At 40.9% G+C, this 19305-nt stretch overlaps 1 protein-coding gene across 4 annotated transcripts in view; it reads left to right on the top strand.

The window, feature by feature from the left end:
• The first annotated feature begins 833 nt into the window (after positions 1–833).
• The window catches only part of pdlim5a (PDZ and LIM domain 5a), a 50528-nt gene continuing 32056 nt past the window's right edge, over positions 834–19305 (top strand). For all 4 annotated transcript variants that reach the window (XM_047329263.1, XM_047329264.1, XM_047329265.1 and 1 more), the window contains exons 1-3: positions 834–961; positions 1446–1712; positions 13497–13648. In XM_047329263.1, coding sequence (XP_047185219.1) covers positions 1614–1712; positions 13497–13648 — 251 coding nt within the window. In that variant the 5' untranslated portion in view covers positions 834–961; positions 1446–1613. The remainder of the gene's footprint in view (positions 962–1445; positions 1713–13496; positions 13649–19305) is intronic.

The following is a 19305-nucleotide window of genomic DNA, read 5'->3' on the forward strand; positions in this document are numbered from 1 at the left end:
GGACATTTTACACTGTACAGCTGCGTCGCATTACATAAGTAACCAGTAACTAAATGTGATTAGTTCAACTTGTTCAAGACCTACGCAGAACAGAATAGAAAGCAGCATTTAAAGGGACCTAACATAGTCAATTCCACGGTGATCTAAGGTTTAAAAATGTCCGTGTGAATCCAGTGGAAGAAAAAGAATTGCAGTACTTGTCCAAGATGCCACACATGGCAACAGTAGTGAATCTGTCATTTTACAGGAGTTAGACAAGTTGATCCTGAGCTTGTACACAATTGCCATCACCACAACGAATCCCCTCCAAGGACCTCTGAGAGACCTTTCAATTCAAGCCTTTGGGACGTGTGCCCGGGTCATGATCTGGTTACGGCTGGTTCCGCCTTAGACGAAGCAGCCTGCAGCACTGAGTCCATGTTCCCAAAATATCTGGATGAAAGATCAACCATCCCCTCTCCTCTCCTCTGCACATCACTCCCTCTCCCATGCCTCACCTCCCACCCCTTGTCATTTGCTCTGTGTATAGAGCTCCCACACTCTTTTTCCGTAATCTCCCCTTCACCCCCCCCCCCCCCCCCCACCCCCACCCCCCAATTTCTGTCTCCTCCTATCCACTAATCTCACCCTTCATATCATCTCCCTCTTTTCGCCTCCTCTTCTGCGGTCCACTCACTCCACCCCTGAGCGATTCCCCTCCTCTTTCCCCTTCCTCTCTCCTCCCATCTTACCCTCTACCCGCTCTTGCTTTCGCCTCCCTCTTTTTCTCTCCCCTCCTCCACCTTTCCCCTCCCCTCTGTCATTGGCTGGTATATAAGAGCATTGTATGTCTTTCTACCTCACACACACATACACACGCAGTGTGTTTGCTGGGAAGGGGATAGTCCAAGGGAAACTAGGGATAACATTGTCTACCTTCCTGTAAAGGAATATTTTCCTCTCTGGAATTCCCATTCAAAAGGTACAGCCTTTCCATTCACACTATAATAGCTTAACAATAGGGAATTTGCTTCAATTATTATTATTTGTTAGCTGTGTAAATGTCATTTGGTGAGTGTTCCCTGGGGGGTGCTGTAAGTCTTGCTGCAGCTTACTGTAGTATAGTGAAAAATATATATTTTACTGCTTTGCTTGTGAATATGTTTATGCTTTCATTGCTTGTGTGAGTGTGCAGCCAGTTCCATAATCCTTCTTAAAATGTTCAACCATTGAAATTCCTATTGAATTTGCATTTTTTTTGCTGAAAGTTGAAAGTAGCTATAGGGTTTGTTTTAATAAATTTCTTTCCAAATATTATTTTTTATCTCCTCTCTTTATATTGTTATTTTCCAGCTCTTGGATTCCTCTTTTGATAATCCATCATTAAACTCTTCTTCTCACTTCCTTTGTCTTATGTAACGATAGAAGAACAAATTTAATGGGTTCTCTTCCTTATCTTTTCTCAGATCTTGGGACAACATCTCAACGGGAGACGTTACACACAATTCTTACCCATCATCCAAAGCAAGTGGCATTATTATCACCTGATCTGCAACGTGTTTGCCTGCCATCAGCATCGTCACTTGCCAGCAGCAACACCAACACAGGGCGTATTTGACATTATCAGGGAGACCATGAGCAGTAACTACAGCATCACCCTCTTAGGCCCTGCCCCCTGGGGCTTCAGGCTGCAAGGAGGGAAGGACTTCAACATGCCCCTCACCATCTCCAGGGTAAGACTAAAACACACAAATGTGGACACACTCTGGCCGATACTTCTACTCTGAATCATCTAACCCCATTCAGTGCAAAGCAGTAAAGGCACGTGCCGAATATGAACAGACACACATTGATCCCTTGGCCGCTGTAGAATTGCGTTACCCCAATGCCATATGGTTGATAGCTGATCAAAAAGATACAAATTGAATTGTTTCCTTCTTCACCTTCGTTCCTCCTCTCCATCCGTCCCTCTGTCTCAACCCCCACCGCCACACTTGAGATAGCTCAACTTAATCATATGCCATCTGTCATGTAATGACCGCAAAGGAAACCTTTCTGGCTTTACTGTATATGCATTTCAACTCCACTTTAAGTGTCTGCAGCTAAAAGTGCAACAATCAACATCCTGGCACACATATCCTGGCATCAGTCCATCTGCTCGGACAAGTAACTTGATGGTCCCACGGTTTCTCTGCCTCTCGGTGTCGGCGTCTTGTTGCCAGTTCTGCTGTTCAATCACAAAAAAACAACTCACAAACAGAATAGGTTTTCCTCATCACTTAATAGTGTTTTCCTGAAAATTGATAATCCCTTTCTAAAGTTTCTGTTCTGATCTGCTGGTACAGTGCAGCTTCACTGGCATGCACATAAAATAAAGTGACGCATACTGTACGTGTAATGCACCCACCTACACATATGCAGTACATTCACAGGCACACACACACACACACACACACACACACACACAAATCACTGGCGGTGCTTATGGCAACGTGAGTCTGATGATGAATGGCTTGCCAGGTCCTGTGCCAATCCCCCTTGGGGCCGCTTGGTGTTGCCATATTTGTGTTATTACTTTGGATGTGATACTTTTCCCACTAACTGAAGCCATGTGAATTCTTACCACAGTGTGTGTGTGTGTGCATGGACACAAAATCATCATGGTGGATGCTACCTGAATAACTGAGAGAGAAAAATGACAAACACAATCAAACTAAAAATATACAAATGTTAAACACAAACTTGAATTTTTATGTGTTGATGCTTTCAAGGCTGAAATATCCGACCGACAAATATTCTGCTCACCGTTGTATTGGAAATAAAGCATTCTTTAGACAGTTTCTATGCTGTATTGTGAGAGAAAAAAGATGATCAATTTAAATAAATGGTGGTTTTGCTGTTGGTCAGCAGAGCTTTTCTTCCTTCCAGAGAATTTGGCAATGAGTAAACCATAACTGTCTCAGCACCCCACTCTGACCTCTTCTGCACCATCAAAATGACACATGAGGTTTTAGGTTTCAAGACATTGGCAGGAGTACACTGATATATTTTGTGAGGTCTGCTCAAGACCATTACGTGTACAATCAGGACAGGTATCCAAATTAGAACCAGTTCACATCTAGAGATTTCCAAAAAAAGTGAAACTAATATAAAAGAATGACCTAATAACAATGCATATTTCTGTTTCAGTGCAGCAGAGGATCTTTTGTAGTCTGTTCAGCGTCTATTCAAAGGTGTACACAAAGGCTTAAAAAATAATTTGTTTTTAAAAATCTTAATTTCTCATAATTTCCCTATCTGATACCCAATGATCCATAGTTTGGAATGGTTCATCCCATTTAGTTTTATGCCAAAATGTGTCTTTCATGAGGAAAAGAAGACCAATTTTAATCTCAAGCACTGTATCCTGTTGTGGTTTCTTGATGTGCAACATTTGTCTTTTTTTTTTAAAAAAGCAGGGCATCTGTTTTGGGGATATTTAAGCTGAGGGAATGCATTATTTAACTTTCGGCCTCTACAGCTGCTTTCACGCAAGCTCTGCATGAACCCTGAACATTTATAGACATTGAACAGATTTTAACCTGCCAGCTTCTTAGTACCGAGACTGTGTCATGTCAGATGGAGCTGATGTGTGACTAGGACAGGTAACTGTCAGGAGAATTCACAGTGAGTGATCCAGGATATTTCTATCCTGCGTCACCCCTCGTCTAAAACCAACTGAATGTTTCCAGTCGGTGCGAATGTGTCCCACATGGGCAATCTCCGGTTGTGTGCTGCATATGTGAAAGGGCGACTCCGGACAATGTCCCATCATATGTGAAAAATGGCTTAAGAGCGCAGAAATGTAGAGTAGCACTGTTGGGAGAGGTTTTCCTTCAGGTCTTTCTGCCAGAAGGTTTTATTTTCTGGCTTCAGTTTTCAGTTGCTCTTTCAGTTGGTTAACTTTTGGCAACAAACCTACTCTGTCAGGTTTAAAATAGACCCTTTCACAATGTCACCACTGTGCACAGGCTTTCGGACACAAAGCTTTTAGAGGGAACTTCTCCCATGTGCCAGCTTCGCAGATGAGAAGAAGGAAGGAAGGGAACAGGAACATGTGAATGAATGTGTGGAATTCAAAGTCAATCATGCATGAAGGTGAATCAATGACTTGAAGACTGATGACAGCTCAACAAGTCATCTATCTAGATCAGTTTATCTGCCGCCGTCGTTCTTATCGTACCTTCTCTTCCTCTCTGACTGGCTGTTGGATGTCATGTAGCACATGACTCGCTACTCGCAAACAATATTGTTTTCGGTCTAGATGCGATAATTAAACCGAACCCTAATCCAACCCCATTAAATCCAGTTCATGGTGATGAAGTGCAGTGCTCCTGGGTACTGATCCCTGACAAATATTCATATAATGCCCGAAATTTTGACATGACACATGGTGTAAATAACAAAAAGAATCATGGCTGAATTTCATTTAGCTGCTTCAGTTTCAGGGTCCTGGTATTGTGTCTGCTGGCTCCACTGTCACACTGTCATTTCTTACTGAGACACTGACTCTCAATGTTGTTAGTAACACCTGGGATTTTCCTACAATGACATGTCAACATGTCAAATTGTCAAATGCTTTGAAAGAGGCCTATACACACACACACACACACACACACACGCACTGACACACACGCACTGACACACACACACACACACACACACACATCTACTGCTCTCTGCCAGTCTAACCACAGAGTTGGTTCTAACAAGGGACCACAAAGTAGAGGTTATAAGAAAACGCAGCACTACTGCCAAACCACTCTTACCCTATAACAGCTGCTGTTGCTAGGCCCTGTATGTATGCCAATATACGTGTGTTTTGTTTACGACACTAGATGTACCCGCGGTATTATGACAATGTACCAGAATTGCATCATAGTTTCGGTAAGCTGCAACTACTGTTTATGCAAATTGTACTAGCCACTTCTTTTCCTTGTAGAAAACCCGTTTTTAAGAGGACAGGATTGACCGTGTTTCTCTAAATGCCAATGAAACTTTTTTTTTTACCACAGTTTGACATGGTCCAAAAAAGAAGACTTGTTGTCCACAAGTATATTTATTGTTGGGCTGTAATTCCTTGAACCTCTCCTGCATCAGTTCAACAGGATTTTCCAAATATTACTATACATAGGTTATACAGGGACATGTTCAGCAGCCAGTGCAACAGCTGAACAGCTTCACTGTCTAATTGACATTGAGGTTAAATTTCATTTTACTGATCTAAAAGCATTTCAAGAACAAGGTCCCCCATGTGTAAGCGTACACACTCTCCCCTCGCAAATGTACAGACAGTGAATCAATATTTAAACCTTTCTGAAGGCAAACCCATTTATAGGATCCACTGCTAAAATAATTTAAGGGAAAGCAGCCCGGGGGAATAGATGCATTAGGCCTCTAAGAATAGATGCATCATTTCACAGGTCAGCTCCCATGACCACACCCACTTCTGGGACAGAAGGGCCTCCGATCTGTATCCTGGTTTTAAAAGCTCCTGGGTCGAGGCTGAACATTGCCCAGACTACATTTGGAGTACTTCAACAAAGACAACACAGACTAGAGGGACAAAGAATATGCAAGGATATTGATTGAGATAAAACATTGCAGTATTTTAAGTGCTTGTGTAATGTTTGGGGGGTTTTCCCTTTTCTTTAGTGTGTCATTGCTTGTTTGTGGATGTAAAAGGTCTGGCTAAGTTACAAAGGCCAAAGGGAATCTGTCTCTGCGACAGACAACACTGCTCCTAGAGATCGTTCCGTTACCAAGTTACATGTAACTGCTACTTTGGCTCATATCGGTATGACAGAGGAGGTCTCTTCATAAGCTGTGACATTTCCAACACACAAGCTATGGACCAACGACAAACGAGTGTGTCAGTAGACCAATCAGATAAGACCAGACTTTTTTGGGAGGTGGGCCAGAACCGACAGAGGGTGAGAAGTTTCACTGCAGCAATATATAGTATGAGAAAAATAATGCCTAATGAACATTACAGTATGTTCAGACCTTTTTTAGTAGAACCCCCCCCCCCCCAAAATAAAATCATGAACCTGTAAATGCCCCAAATCAGGGAACTTCAAAGGTGCCCCTGTGGAGATTTATTCTGGTGTTGGCCAGAGAAAAGCATCAAAAGCATTATTTGCTGTACATCCGTGTTTACTTGATAGCAGCCGTCCTCTTGCTAACACTTTTCTTCTACCCAGAACGTTGTCGCCACCCGCTGATCATTGGAATATTTTCAAACTACTGGCAGGAATGTCTGTAGCATCCTTGTGACCATACACAAAAACCACCAACACGGCCCCCACTTCTTATTACATATATATATATATATATATATATATATATATATATATATATATATATATATATATATATATATATATATATATTTATGTATAGAAATAATACATTTTTCAATTTATATTATTTTACCCCTTAAGATAGTTTGGTTTTTTTAAAATACATTATTCACCTTCTCCCGAGTTACGTACACTTAGAAATCTCTGCAGACGTCAGGACAGGTTTTGAAGAATTAGTAATCACTTGAGATAAAGTTAGTGCAGTGACTACAGCAAAATGAATGGACAGCTTATCTATATTAAAACCCTTTCATGGAAGAATGCAGTTCCTGGAAAGGCATCAGCGATGTCTGACTCCCGCCTCCCCGGGGATGCTTTTAAACAGCCGTTGATAAGAACCGACCACAGTGATGGGTCTATTTCGAAGACTGTTGACTTCTATATTTAGTCTCTTTTGTCTCCCCCCCCCCCACCCCAAGCTTCTATTTCTTGCTCCTATACTACTTGAAATGGCACCAACATTGTATCACTGACCAGGTCTCAAACCAACCTTTGTGCCTTAACCTGTCATACCATGAGGGCGAGAACCAGTTGACAGCTTCTCCATTTGACTTAATAATACTTAAATCTATCTTAGTCAAATAAGTTCTCTGTGTCCCTCTGCGTATCTGTCTATCTAAGCGAAATAAATCCAGAGCCAGAATCAGCAGCTTGTCATTTCCTCTCCCATAAATCAACCTGTCAGTTGCTGATACTGTTCAGTGCAGACTTGTTGTATTTGGACATTGTAACTGACTAGATTTTCTGAGTTCACAACAGTGTGATAATTCATCTTCTGCTCATTAACATTTGTTGGATCTGCAATGCATTTAGAGATTTGGCGTTCAGTTGTTATGGCTTTTCGTGATTGCGTGTGATGGTCTTCATTTCTCTATTAATACTAGTTGTTTACAAGCATGTGGTGATAAATTGAGAGGGAAAGGCAGGGATTACTTATTTGAGATATTCTGATCCCTTCATATTGCATGTCGTACTGGTGACCTCACCCTGGCATGTCTGTCTTCACCGGTAATGGACTGACTAATCCATTGTAAAAGCCCATCAGTGTCACACATGCCAACACAGGAACTGTGCTGAAATGAAAATCACACCTTAAATACTTTCAGCAGTCAAACGCATTGACAGTTTTTCAGACAGGGTCACATTTTGTCACAGTGGTGTTGACTGACAATATACTTTACTTAAGTCAAGATTTGTAAATAGCTTATAGCAACTGAATGGCTGCTTCAGACGATCCGGTTAGATGGTGTAGAAACCTTATGAGGGGTTTTATCATGTCTTTCCTCTATAGTTGTCAGTTGTAGGACATAATAGTAATAAAATATAAAGGACAATGAATGAATAACCTTTAAAAATATACCTGGAAAAATTATTTCTTAAAGAAAGCACTTGTTTTTGGATGATGCTTTTTTTGTGGAACTGGAATGAACCAGAACATTTTTACGAGCCCTGCAGACGAGCACAGCTAGGTCACAGCACTGCAGTGAATTCACAATGAAAAGACTTGAATATTGTTGAATGCAGTTATAATGTATTTTCCACAATCCTGCCATGTCTCCTCTGCTTTCCTCTCAGGATACCGGCCTCCTGGCTGGTGTGTTTATTCATAATAATTTAAGTAGTCTACAAAGACTGAATAAAACTGAAATGGCTGCAGGTCAGCAGCCAAAAAGTCCCAAAAGAAAACAGCTGGTGAAATAACAGTAGCTCTCCTGGTAGTTTGAACCATGAATATGAAAATAATATTATATATATATATACATATATAAAAATATATACTTTAATATTCAAGTCTTTATTCTCAGAGTCTCTAAAACATATAATAATAATAATAATAATAATAATATTGTATACATTTTAAACATAAGATATAGTCTGTAACAGTCATTTTGGACTAATTACACCCCCATATGAGTGATTGCCACTTATGACGCACAAGTAATTTCATATATATGGATTATCACAATCCAGTCCTTTGTTCAAAAATGTGTTTTCCTGCCAAAGTTAAGTCTCTCCGCACCACGACAATCACATCATAGAGTCTGCCTGTGAATGCTGGCTTGTTCAGCAACGGTGCAGTTAGTTTTAACAAGACAAAATAATGCTCTGGACTTGTTGAAGCTGGTCCTGTGTAAATGTTTTGTTTGTTTCTCACAATGTAGCCCTCTGTTACCTGTTTAACTATAACAACCCCTCGCTCTCATATCCATGTAAAGAAAGAATCCACCCTTCAATATTGTGAAACTCATAAATATGACACGTATGATGTTTCACTTGCAGTTATCATGTGTTTATTTTGTTGATCCGTCCACTTTTCCTGTGCGTCATCTACAATAATTTACACAGTTAGCGATATCTTTTTTAATTTAAGAAAAACAAAGACCCCTCTGGAGTGTTGACCGTCAGTGGCAGAGCAATGTTGTCAGGAGTGAGGACTCTTTTTCTTGTGCACCTGCACAAAGATGCCGATGACGCTTCACGTTTTCCTGCCAATTGTGTCACATGATTCGACTGTGCTACAGGAGGCGGTAAAGTGCCAAATGACATAAGCAGCGCAAGCAAGGGAAGAAGAAGAGTGCTAGTGTTCATTAGATTGAAAGTATGTGTGTGTTAGTGTGCCAGCATAGGGGCGTGCACATGGGTACACATGCACATATGCTAACACGTTTGTGTGCATACACCGATCAGCCACAACATTTAAACCATTTGGTGTACAGTACACTGTTACAGGAATGTTCAGCCATTTAGACAGAAATGTATTGATGCTGAATGGCAGTTGGAGCACTGCAATTTCTATAAAGAATATGATCAATTTAATGCATCATTCTTTTCTCCATTCTCTGTTATATTGTTGTATAGTTTTTGGCAAACTCTAACTGGAAATTCATTTTTCAGGATTTTGTGTTGATATATTACTAACCTGCGGTAAGTTGCACTGCATGTCTCTATACATTAATAATGCAATTGCCATAATTTGGTCTGATCATCATTTACAAGAATTTGACTTGTAGTCAAGCAATTCAGTCTCCCAGCGGCAGGCTGCCCCTGCTTCTGTTTCCCGCAAGTTCTTAATCGTCCACTCTGTCTGACTAGCCTTCGATCCATCTGCTCTTCTTCAAATAACTGTTTGTCATTATTTTTGCTGTTTTCTGCATTGCTAAGAAATCACATCACTGTAGTTCTGGGATTCAAATACAGGAACAATTCCTGACACGAAGGATCACTCTAGAATTTTTACGTATGGTCCTAAAGCCGCAAGGATGAAGTGAAATGAATACAGGCTGCCATATGGAAGCAGTGTTTGTGGATGTTTGAGTTACAAGGAACAGTCTGGCTAATTGTGTCTCCTGCTCAGCTTTTCAGTCATAGCGTGATATGAACCCTCTGCCTGTCATCTCTGTCGCTCCTTGTGCTGAAAGCAGCCTTTATTCGAAGCACTCCGACTGGTCAGTGTATGTTCAAACCAGTCAATTTTGCAGCACTCAAGCAAAACGTTATTGCTGCGTTAAAACCACCATTTGTGTTGAAAAGCGACACAGCTGGAAGCAGCATGTCAAGTTCATCTGTGAAAGCTTTAACACGCTGCATGTGTAGTGATGACAAGTAGGGACCTTTCACTTTTACAGGAATACCTTTTACACAAAGATAGTGTATGCTGAAAACACAGAATATCAAGGATGCTGTAAAAAAAACAAACAACACTCTTATAAATCACATATGGGTGTAGGAGTACTGTATGTCTACTAATAAATAGTTTGACAAAGATTTCAATGCAGGCTTGTTCTGGCCACTTTACCTGCTTTGCTCATTGGTGGAAATTTGGATTGTGCGATGAGCGAGTTCCAGTGCGACAGAACCGAGGTGAAGGGAGATTTATGTTCTTATTTACAATTGAAGGTTCCCAAAATGTGCATTTGAAGTACTTTCCTCATCTGTTTTAGTTTTCTCTGTTTTGGGATGTTTGTGTTGCTGGTGGTTTATTAATATAAGTAGTGGCCAAGTGTTAACTGATGTCCCTGCACATTTGGAGCAAGCTTGAACATACACACATGTACCGTTTGTCTTCTGCGTATTACTGTCTCCAGTGAATGCGCAGTGTTAAAGTTGCTTTTTTCTGTCATGGACTGAGCAACAAAGCCATAAATCAAATACCCTGGGAAACAAAGTGCTCAGCTTCTCACATGGACAGATTATTTAGATTTCTGTTTCTGATTTTCTCAGTGATTTGCTGCGCTCTCTTTGATATGAAAATTGAAAAACTACTTCTAGCTCTGACATCTTTTTAATCGAGGTGATTGAAAACAAATGTTTGCTTTTGGACACGGATCTCCTACCAGCACAAACAATTCCCCATGACTTATAGTCAGGACATATTACATACAGTCAAAGTAGTTACAACACCAATTCAAAAATATTTTTCTTCTCTGTCTGTTGCATGGCCTCTTGCTCAAGCTCAGTTAAAGTCTCTTGTATGGATGCAATTCATTTGATGCCGAAGGAAACAGCAGTGTTTTTGTGAGTTCTGGTGATTAGTCCTCTATGTATGCGGAGAGAGAGAGAGAGAGAGAGGTTGCATTTGTGTGGGGGCAGCAACAGAGCGCTAATTATGGGAAAACATACAACTGAACATTTTGTGGTGAGAGTTTGGTCTGTCAGAGTGCCAGAGTGGTTAGCTGGAACACACCCATGGTAATGAGTCAAAATGCACAGAATAAAGAGCCCACTGATTCAATGGACCCAGCAGCTTTTCTTTTTCTCTCCTTTCCCTCACTTTCTTCCGTCCACTGTGTCCACACAATTTTAATCAATGTCAAGTCGATCCCTCATTACTCTCCTCTTCCTGCCCTGTGTGATTGTGAGAGGTTGTGAGCGATGTTGCGTGTGTTGGGCTAATATGACTATAAAAGGTTGGGGCCACAGAGCCTTAACACTAATCCGGGTCCAGAGCCTCTTTTATTAGCCCTGCCTGTGTCTGTCTGTCTGTCCCTGTGTGTGTGTGTGTGTGTGTGTGTGTGTGTGTGTGTGTGTGTGTGTGAGAGAGAGAGAGAGAGAGAGAGAGAGACAGGGAAACCAAAGATGTCTTGTTACACTCTCTCAGAGGCACCAGATTCAATAGCTACAATTGAAGTGGTGTATATTTGGGGCAAGAGCGACTCCATAACAAGAACAGCCACTAGAGTGGCCTGTGTGTGCATGTGTGTGTTCAGCGATGTGGTCTGTGTGGTCCTTTTTTAATGGTGTCAAAAGAAACAAATGACCTCACTCCCGTTTGGACACACTCGGACCTTGTGTGTGACCAAGAATGGTCTGGACTGCAGCTGCAACTTGTCTTATGGAAAACAATGTCTAGGTACAATGTTAGTAACAATGAAACAAGCGCGCAAAAAACCAAGTTGCTTCACACTTTGGCTGTTTGATCAACAATTGCTACGAAAAGGACACTGTTGCAGAAATACCTTCACGTTGTTCCCACGCTTTGGCGTCATGGAGAAAGAGACAAGAGCCAGAATGTGTCACATCCGATGTACGTTTCCAAATTTGTCACTGTCCTCCACCAGCCTGCTGATACGAGGGGGTCTGGCTTACATGACACATACTCAGACGATGCCTTGCCCTGTCTGTTGGCAGAAGAAATGAATTGTTTTTCTTTCTTTCCCCATGTGTGCCACGGTTATGGACAAATCATGTCGGTCTAACATGTTTAAATCTACCTAGATAACTCTGTAACTTGACCAAGAAGAAGAAATTGCTAGTTTTAACACTGTGCTCCAAAAAATATAAACCAATTGATATGCCTGTTAAAGGCTTAGCTGCCTCGCGACTGCTCAACATCACTTTGCAACTGTGCATTGCACACAAATAAATGGACAACAACACCAGTAATGAAGGTGGAAAATGCTGGAGTTGCCCCCCTCCTGTAATTAAAATAATATATTCAACATTTCTGACAAGAACATATTCGTAAGTGTGCAGCATTTGTGCATGTTGAAGCCATGTTGACCAGCAGGGTTTGTATTAAAAACCGGTCCTGCTGTTCAACATGAGTTCTTTTGTGCGGCGTGAATCTGTTTCAAATTAACCAGCTTCCTCCAGAGTGGAAGTGCAGCAATTAAACTTTGTTTGGATGCTGATATTTGAAGCATACCTCAAAAAATCATGGAAGACACTTAACACCAGCGACAAGAGAAATGTGTATGCATATGTGTGTGTGCAAACTAAGAGATGTCTGGCTTATAATTGCTGTTTCCACAAAGCCAATAAAACTGGTCTGTGTCTACACCACGTCGCGTCCCATTACCTATTTTTCACCTTTTTAACAACATTTTGTACGGAGAATAATGGCGTAATAGCTTTTTACTGGGACTAGTTTCACTTTACTTGATATTTATTGTAAGAGAAAAGTTCGTGTGAGGACAAGCATAGTTTCTTACCTTGTAGAGGATGTGGACATAACTAAACACCAACCTCGAAGTTACTCTGCTGCTGTTGCGGAGATGACATAGAGGCAAATTTTAATTTAGCTTTCAGTTTCCTTATTAAGATTTAGCTTTCGGTTCATTGTAGATTGATTTACTGTGATGTTATTTAATATTCAGTGTTCATGCATTCCAATATGTCATATCTGGCTTTCAAATTTTTTGTTTCATTTTCTTTGCATGTATGGTGATAAAATATATTTATGTTTTTTACTTTCATAAAAATATCTACCAATAAGAAATTGCCACATACAGTGGTGGAAAAACCCAAGGATTACATCTTAACTGCGATATTTTTTCTCAAACACTGTGGTTAAAAGACATTTTTGAATTATTTTTTAAACTTTTCTCTAACAAGCTGTAAGCCCAGTATCACAGCAGGTCATAAAGAAGAAACAAAAGTTACTCAAAGATGAAGCCTCCCGCTATCAAACACACTTTAGGGAAGGTACAGACCCTCCATGATGTGGCAAAGAACCAGGTCTTTCATTCGCTTTTACCCAAATACTGGGAACGGAATGGATCCATAAATCCCATGATAAATGTGCACTTCCCACATCGCCTTAACTCAGCCCCCTGCCTAATAATCCCGACTCTTATGTTGCTGGTGATGATTAAAGATGTTTGTGGTTTTTTGCAGCTGACGGATGGTGGGAAGGCGGCTAAAGCTGGTATCGCTGTTAGTGACATGGTTCTGTCCATTGACGGCATCGCCACAGAGGGCATGAACCACCTGGAGGCCCAGAACAAGATCAAGAGCTGCGCTGACAACCTCAGCCTCACCCTGCAGAAGTAAGCAATGACCTCACCCCGTGTGTGTGTGTGTGTGTGTGTGTGTGTGTGTGTGTGTTTAGTTATGAAGCGGAAATCCAGCCACTTCACTTTACAGTGATTTAACGTGTGAACGTGATCTGGTAGCCATTCATCTCCAGTGACAACACAGGGTCCACACGCTCCCTTTCAAACCCTTCCAAACAATCAATCTTTGCGTCAAATTTAAAGTCCGCGCTTCGCCTTTCAACCCCAGCAATCCTGCATCCTGGCAGATGTTTGGTGTTGTTGTAGGAGTTAATCTTAGCTCTAACAAACAGCAGCCTCATTAGTTCTGCCTGATCTCCCATTCCCCTAAAGGAAAAAGGAATAACTGAAATCACAGCGAGAGCGTCTCACATGTGGACCACCCCTCTTCCCCGCGGTCCCCTCCACTCTATTTGGTGATATCCTGCTGTAGAGCTGATTTATCACAAGCAGTTCTGTTACTGTGTGCATGTGCAGTGTTGGTCTGGCTTCATAGAGGTTCGCATGTGGTATGAATTGCCTGGTTCTTTGGCAGCGCTTGAAGTTGTATGTCTGTGTGCGTTTTTAGTTAAAATTTAACTTTTTCTTTTGAATTCATGAGCATGAAAGGAAGCACAGATTTTACAGTATATGATGCATACAAAGGTAAAAGTCAATGGTTTTATTTTGCTGTTCATGAAATCAGAATGGGGTGATGGGATAAAATGCTCAGTTTGTTCCGGGGTTTTATTTAATTGTATCTCTGCACAAGTTTGTGTCTGGATTTCACATTCTGTCCTCCCTTGATGACGTTTCCTCCTTCCTTCATTCCTCCCCTCATTTGAGGCTAACAGAGCATGTCTCTCAATTTGTGTCCAAATGATGACAGACTGAGGATGTTTGCTTTTGGTTGAGTGGTAGAGAACATTAACTGCCACAAGGTAACTCAAGGTCAGTGTGTGTGGATGCGTTTTTGAAGCAAAAGACATCAATGGTCAAACCCTTTTTTATGATGAGGCAAACAGGTCTTCGAAAAACACTGAGTTAGTTATTCGTGGGGTCTCGTATTTCGATGGACAGTCAAGGTTTTTTACACTGAGGTGGGTCAGTTTTCTTGACAACAACGTGGAAGATGTGTAGCCACTCAAAATAAAACAGTTTATGTAGCAGTATTCAATTCAATGCAATGTGTATGGTGCCAAACCTCAACATACATTTTCTTCAGGCACTTAACAGAGTAAGGACAAGACCCAAGCACTCGGCGACTGTTGAGTGCAAAGACACAGTACAGCATCTCTCAGCATATTTCCAAAAATGTCAAATAATTCCATAAACTGTAATTAAGAATTAGTGATTTAGACTGTTTATGTTTTACGACTGCAGACGCACGGAACGAGATCCGTAACTGTCACTCAAGTGTTTCCCATCACTTCATTAAAGCCCCAAACTTGCTGCCAAGTGCCAGTGTAACAGATCTCACGTGTGTGTGCACTCGCTTTGCGGGACTCGTTATGGGATTGTCTGCTCATCGCTCTGTGTCTGTTGCAGACAGCAGGCCTTGAAGGGTTGGATCCTGGCCTATTGGAAACACATGGAATGGCTTGTTTCATTAAGTGACAGTATTATATCATTAAGGCTGTGTGACCAGGCAGCTGCTTTGGGGACAGCTGGCTCCATCTTCGGCTTTACTAGGGTACTTTACAGTCCAGAAGATTGACAGTAATCCACGTGTCTTGTCCAGACTCCATTTACAATAAATAATACAATCAGAGTTTCATGGTTTCCTCATGTTTGCTGCTTGGCATTCATTGGCACCGTGAGTTAGACGTACCGTTCAGAGAGTGTCAAGTCTAGGTCAACATCTGGATTTAAATGGGTTTACAAGCGTAATGGAAAGAACCAATCTAGTCTCGTGTTTGTGTTAGTTTCCATTGGCATCAATCTCTCCTCTTTTCACTTGACCGTTTCTGTCAGTAGATTTTGATTGGGTTTGTCACTGGGTCAGATAGCAGAAGGAATGATAACAGTGAGAGATGTTAACAATGCACATGGTGTCTGTGTGTGTTTTTTCTTTTAAGGGAGACAGGTTGTTATTCCTTCTCCAAATAAAGGGATGATGCCGAGAGGAGATGGACAGCAGATGTGAGAAATAAAAAAAAAGAAGGAGAAGCTGTAAAGTGAAGTGGTCACGACAAGAAAAAGATTAAACTGACATGGGGCTGAATTTGCAACTATTTTTAAAGATGATATGGCAGATGTACAGGGGGCCATATTGTTCTGGCACCATACCACCTATCCATGTAGTAAAAAAGCTGGAAAAGAAGCGAGATTTATTAACTATGAAGTAAAGCCAGATTAACGCATGAATGCAAATGCCATGGTAACCAGCATAATCATCATGTACCACCATTTATTTAGTTGTGTGTGCAACTTCATTGTGTCAACAGTGGAAAGCGTATTGCAGTAAAGCAAGCAAGGGCTGAAATTGCAGGTAACAGGTGCCAATATCACTAGTTTGTTGGTTTTCCATTCGTCCTGTGTTCAGATGTTAAGGTCTTTGTGCCTTCGTTATTTTCAGATTCTTTTTATAAACTCCTGCTTCAGATTTGTGACGTGGGTGCTGGCAGTCACCTTTTCAGCTGGATCCCCGGTTTAAAAAAAACAGATTTTTAAGAAGATATTCACGTCATAGAGTTTTTCTACCTTATTGGCAAACCCATCAAATGCTTTTTTATTAGTTTCGTTGATCCCTGAACAATTCCTTCATAAATGAGGGACTGGAAAAAGGCCACACTCTTTTATAAAGCTTACGTTTTTAATCTTAGAAATATGTCACAGTTTAGTTGTTTCTGTCTCTTTGATAGTATTGGACCAAATTTCAGTATGATCATTACAAATGCAGCGTTCACAGCACTGGCGGCTTGTTAATAAATCAAAATTCTAAATCAAAATTCTAAATGAATGTGAATGTTCGTCCTTCAACTTTATACTGAAACACCAAAGCTAACGGCATAATAAATGGAGATATACACCAAATACATGAAAAACATAATTAAATAGAGATATACAATATACATTATAAACATCAGAGATTGAATGCCTTGTATGACTGAGAGAAGCTGCATATTCTTATCTGAAGTGTTGTTTTACTTAACAGTTGAGAGTTTTTCTTCAGTCTAGGAATGCACTTTGTATTGTTCTGTCAATAATAGCCCTCAATACACAAACCGCTTGGTTCACAACCTCTGGAGCCGACATGACCTCCTGTCAAACAGTACATGTCCATCTCTCTGACAAAGAAATTGAGGTTGAAAGAAAGAAGGAAGGATGGAAAAAGCTTAAGTAAGTCAACGATAACAACAATGAGGGGAAAGACAGACACGCAAAAAAAGAGCACTCAGAGAGTGAGGTTATGATGGAAATAGATTCTCCAAGGTTTTTGATTAACTTGGTTGACATCTGCAGTTTCTGTAAACCATTGAATCACCCTGCTTGATGGCACCAGGTGAGAACGTTCAAACATCACTGCTCAATGTTTAGATTCGTACATATTCCGTCAGTTTTACTATAAATACTGATGCACTGCTGTGGGGGGAAAAAGTGCAGTTGAGTTTCTTGGAATGTCTTTATTTCAATTAATCTTTTCTGTTTCCATTCTTATCTTCAGTGTCTAACTGCATTCCATATGTTTAGACCAACAAGACCAACCAATATTATAGTAATTGTTAACTAGACAGTTTTATTCGAGAGATATAAGACACATGTCGAACACGTGTCCATAGCATACACACATGGACACGCACAAGTATTGTCACAAAGTTGGGAGGTTAAGTTTTGGTACATCCCAGTGAAAGTAGTAAAGAAAGTAGCCGGAGGCAGAAAAGAGTAAAAGGACAAGGAAGAACAGAAGTGAAAGATAAGATTTAAAACAGTGAATGAAGTAACATTTTGAATATTCAGAGGAATGTAAAAAGGACATTTCCTCCTTGCAGATGTCTTTGTCCTGAAGCTGTCCCACTGGTAAAGTGTAATCACAATGTTTCAACACGTAAATGAGGCTCTTTACCGGTAATTATTCTCTGTAGAGCTACACCAGCCTATTAAACTGCTCATTTCAACAAATCAGCCCGTGCCTCAACAAAAAACACCCTTGTGTTTCACAGTAATGCACTTCAACTGCCAGTGTATGGCTAAATGCTTTATTCCCCACAGTGAAGTCTTTTTGAAGCCCATTTGACTATTTAATGGGCCTTTGTGCGTGTATGTGTGTCTGTCTGTTTTTCACTGGTTATGGCACCGTTTCACAGGTCCTCTTTGGAAGGCGTTAAACTGAAAATGGTTGACTTGATGTACTGACCCACATATGTGTTGGCCCATCGTGGCGAATGAACGCGTGATTGAATAAACAAGCCATCACATGCAGTAGAAAAGGTTTTCCAGCAGCTTTTGTGCCGCGCTGCGTTTAATGGTTCCACTTCTCTTTTAATCACAGTGGAGATCTCACTGTGTTGAAAGGACCTCAAACAGGATAATTACAGTGTTTGTCTTGTCTTTCCTTTGTGGCTGGGTGTCTCCATGGTGGAGCCCTCACATCACATCACAACACATCAAGTCACAAGGACAGGCCATAATAAGCCATGGGTAAACACAATTACATCTTTTCTACATGTGCGGTAACTCCGGATTGCAACGCATTGTTGTTGTGGTTTTGCGGTCGTGCAATGGTGTGGACTGTTCTCCACATGCCCAAATGCACACATCAGTTATCGGGAAGGGTTTGCTCACCTCAGCTCTCTGTCTGTTGCCAACTCATTCATTTGATACAATACAGTGGCTAATAGGGAAAGAGGGAAAGAGCAACAGTGGAAATGCAGATTATTTGTTGCAGAGGGTATATGGTATAGCTTTATGTTTAATTGCTAAAACAAACACACACACACACACACACACACACACACACACACACACACACACGCAAGCGCACATACACAGATATCACACTGGCAGCTGCTTAAGTTATTTTGAGTGTGAAATTTGGCTCATGTCCGGACAAGGGTTTGGGTGAGGGAAGTTTGTGTAGGCTTGGGGTATATGTTTTCATTTTGTTTATATTGTGTTCTCTGAATAGAGACACTGACATGGCTTGTAACACAGGCCCCCAAACGTGCATTAATGTTTACTTCAGATTATGTCTCACTCTTATGAAGGTAGTATATGTAGTTACTAGATATTTCTAGCACGAGTTGGATGTACTTTTTCTTTAAAATGTACGAATTCCTATTCTGTTCTATTTGATATCTGTTGTTCATAACGTAATCATCCTCAAAAGCAATTCTGAAATTGGCTGTGTGCACATAACAAAATAATGGCCTCATCGTGACAGAAATACAAGACAGTATTACTCACATGCGTAATTTGATGTGTTGGAGATATGGGTCAGTTTGTACGCAAGACGGGTACTTTAATCAAATGATCTATTACCTGTTTTGAGCTTACCACTTGAAATGAAACCCAGTATGGACAGCATGCTTACTTGTAACTGACCTGCATGGAACAAGAACAGCATGTTTAAATGAGCTTGACTTTGAAGGAGAGAGATAATTGGATCCACTTTTTACTAAAGTGGGAGACCTGTGTCAACGTAACTTCACTGGTAAACATCTGGCCTGTTG

The sequence above is a fragment of the Scophthalmus maximus genome, chromosome 19 (assembly GCF_022379125.1).
Source record: "Scophthalmus maximus strain ysfricsl-2021 chromosome 19, ASM2237912v1, whole genome shotgun sequence".
NCBI classification, from domain to species: Eukaryota; Metazoa; Chordata; class Actinopteri; order Pleuronectiformes; family Scophthalmidae; genus Scophthalmus; species Scophthalmus maximus.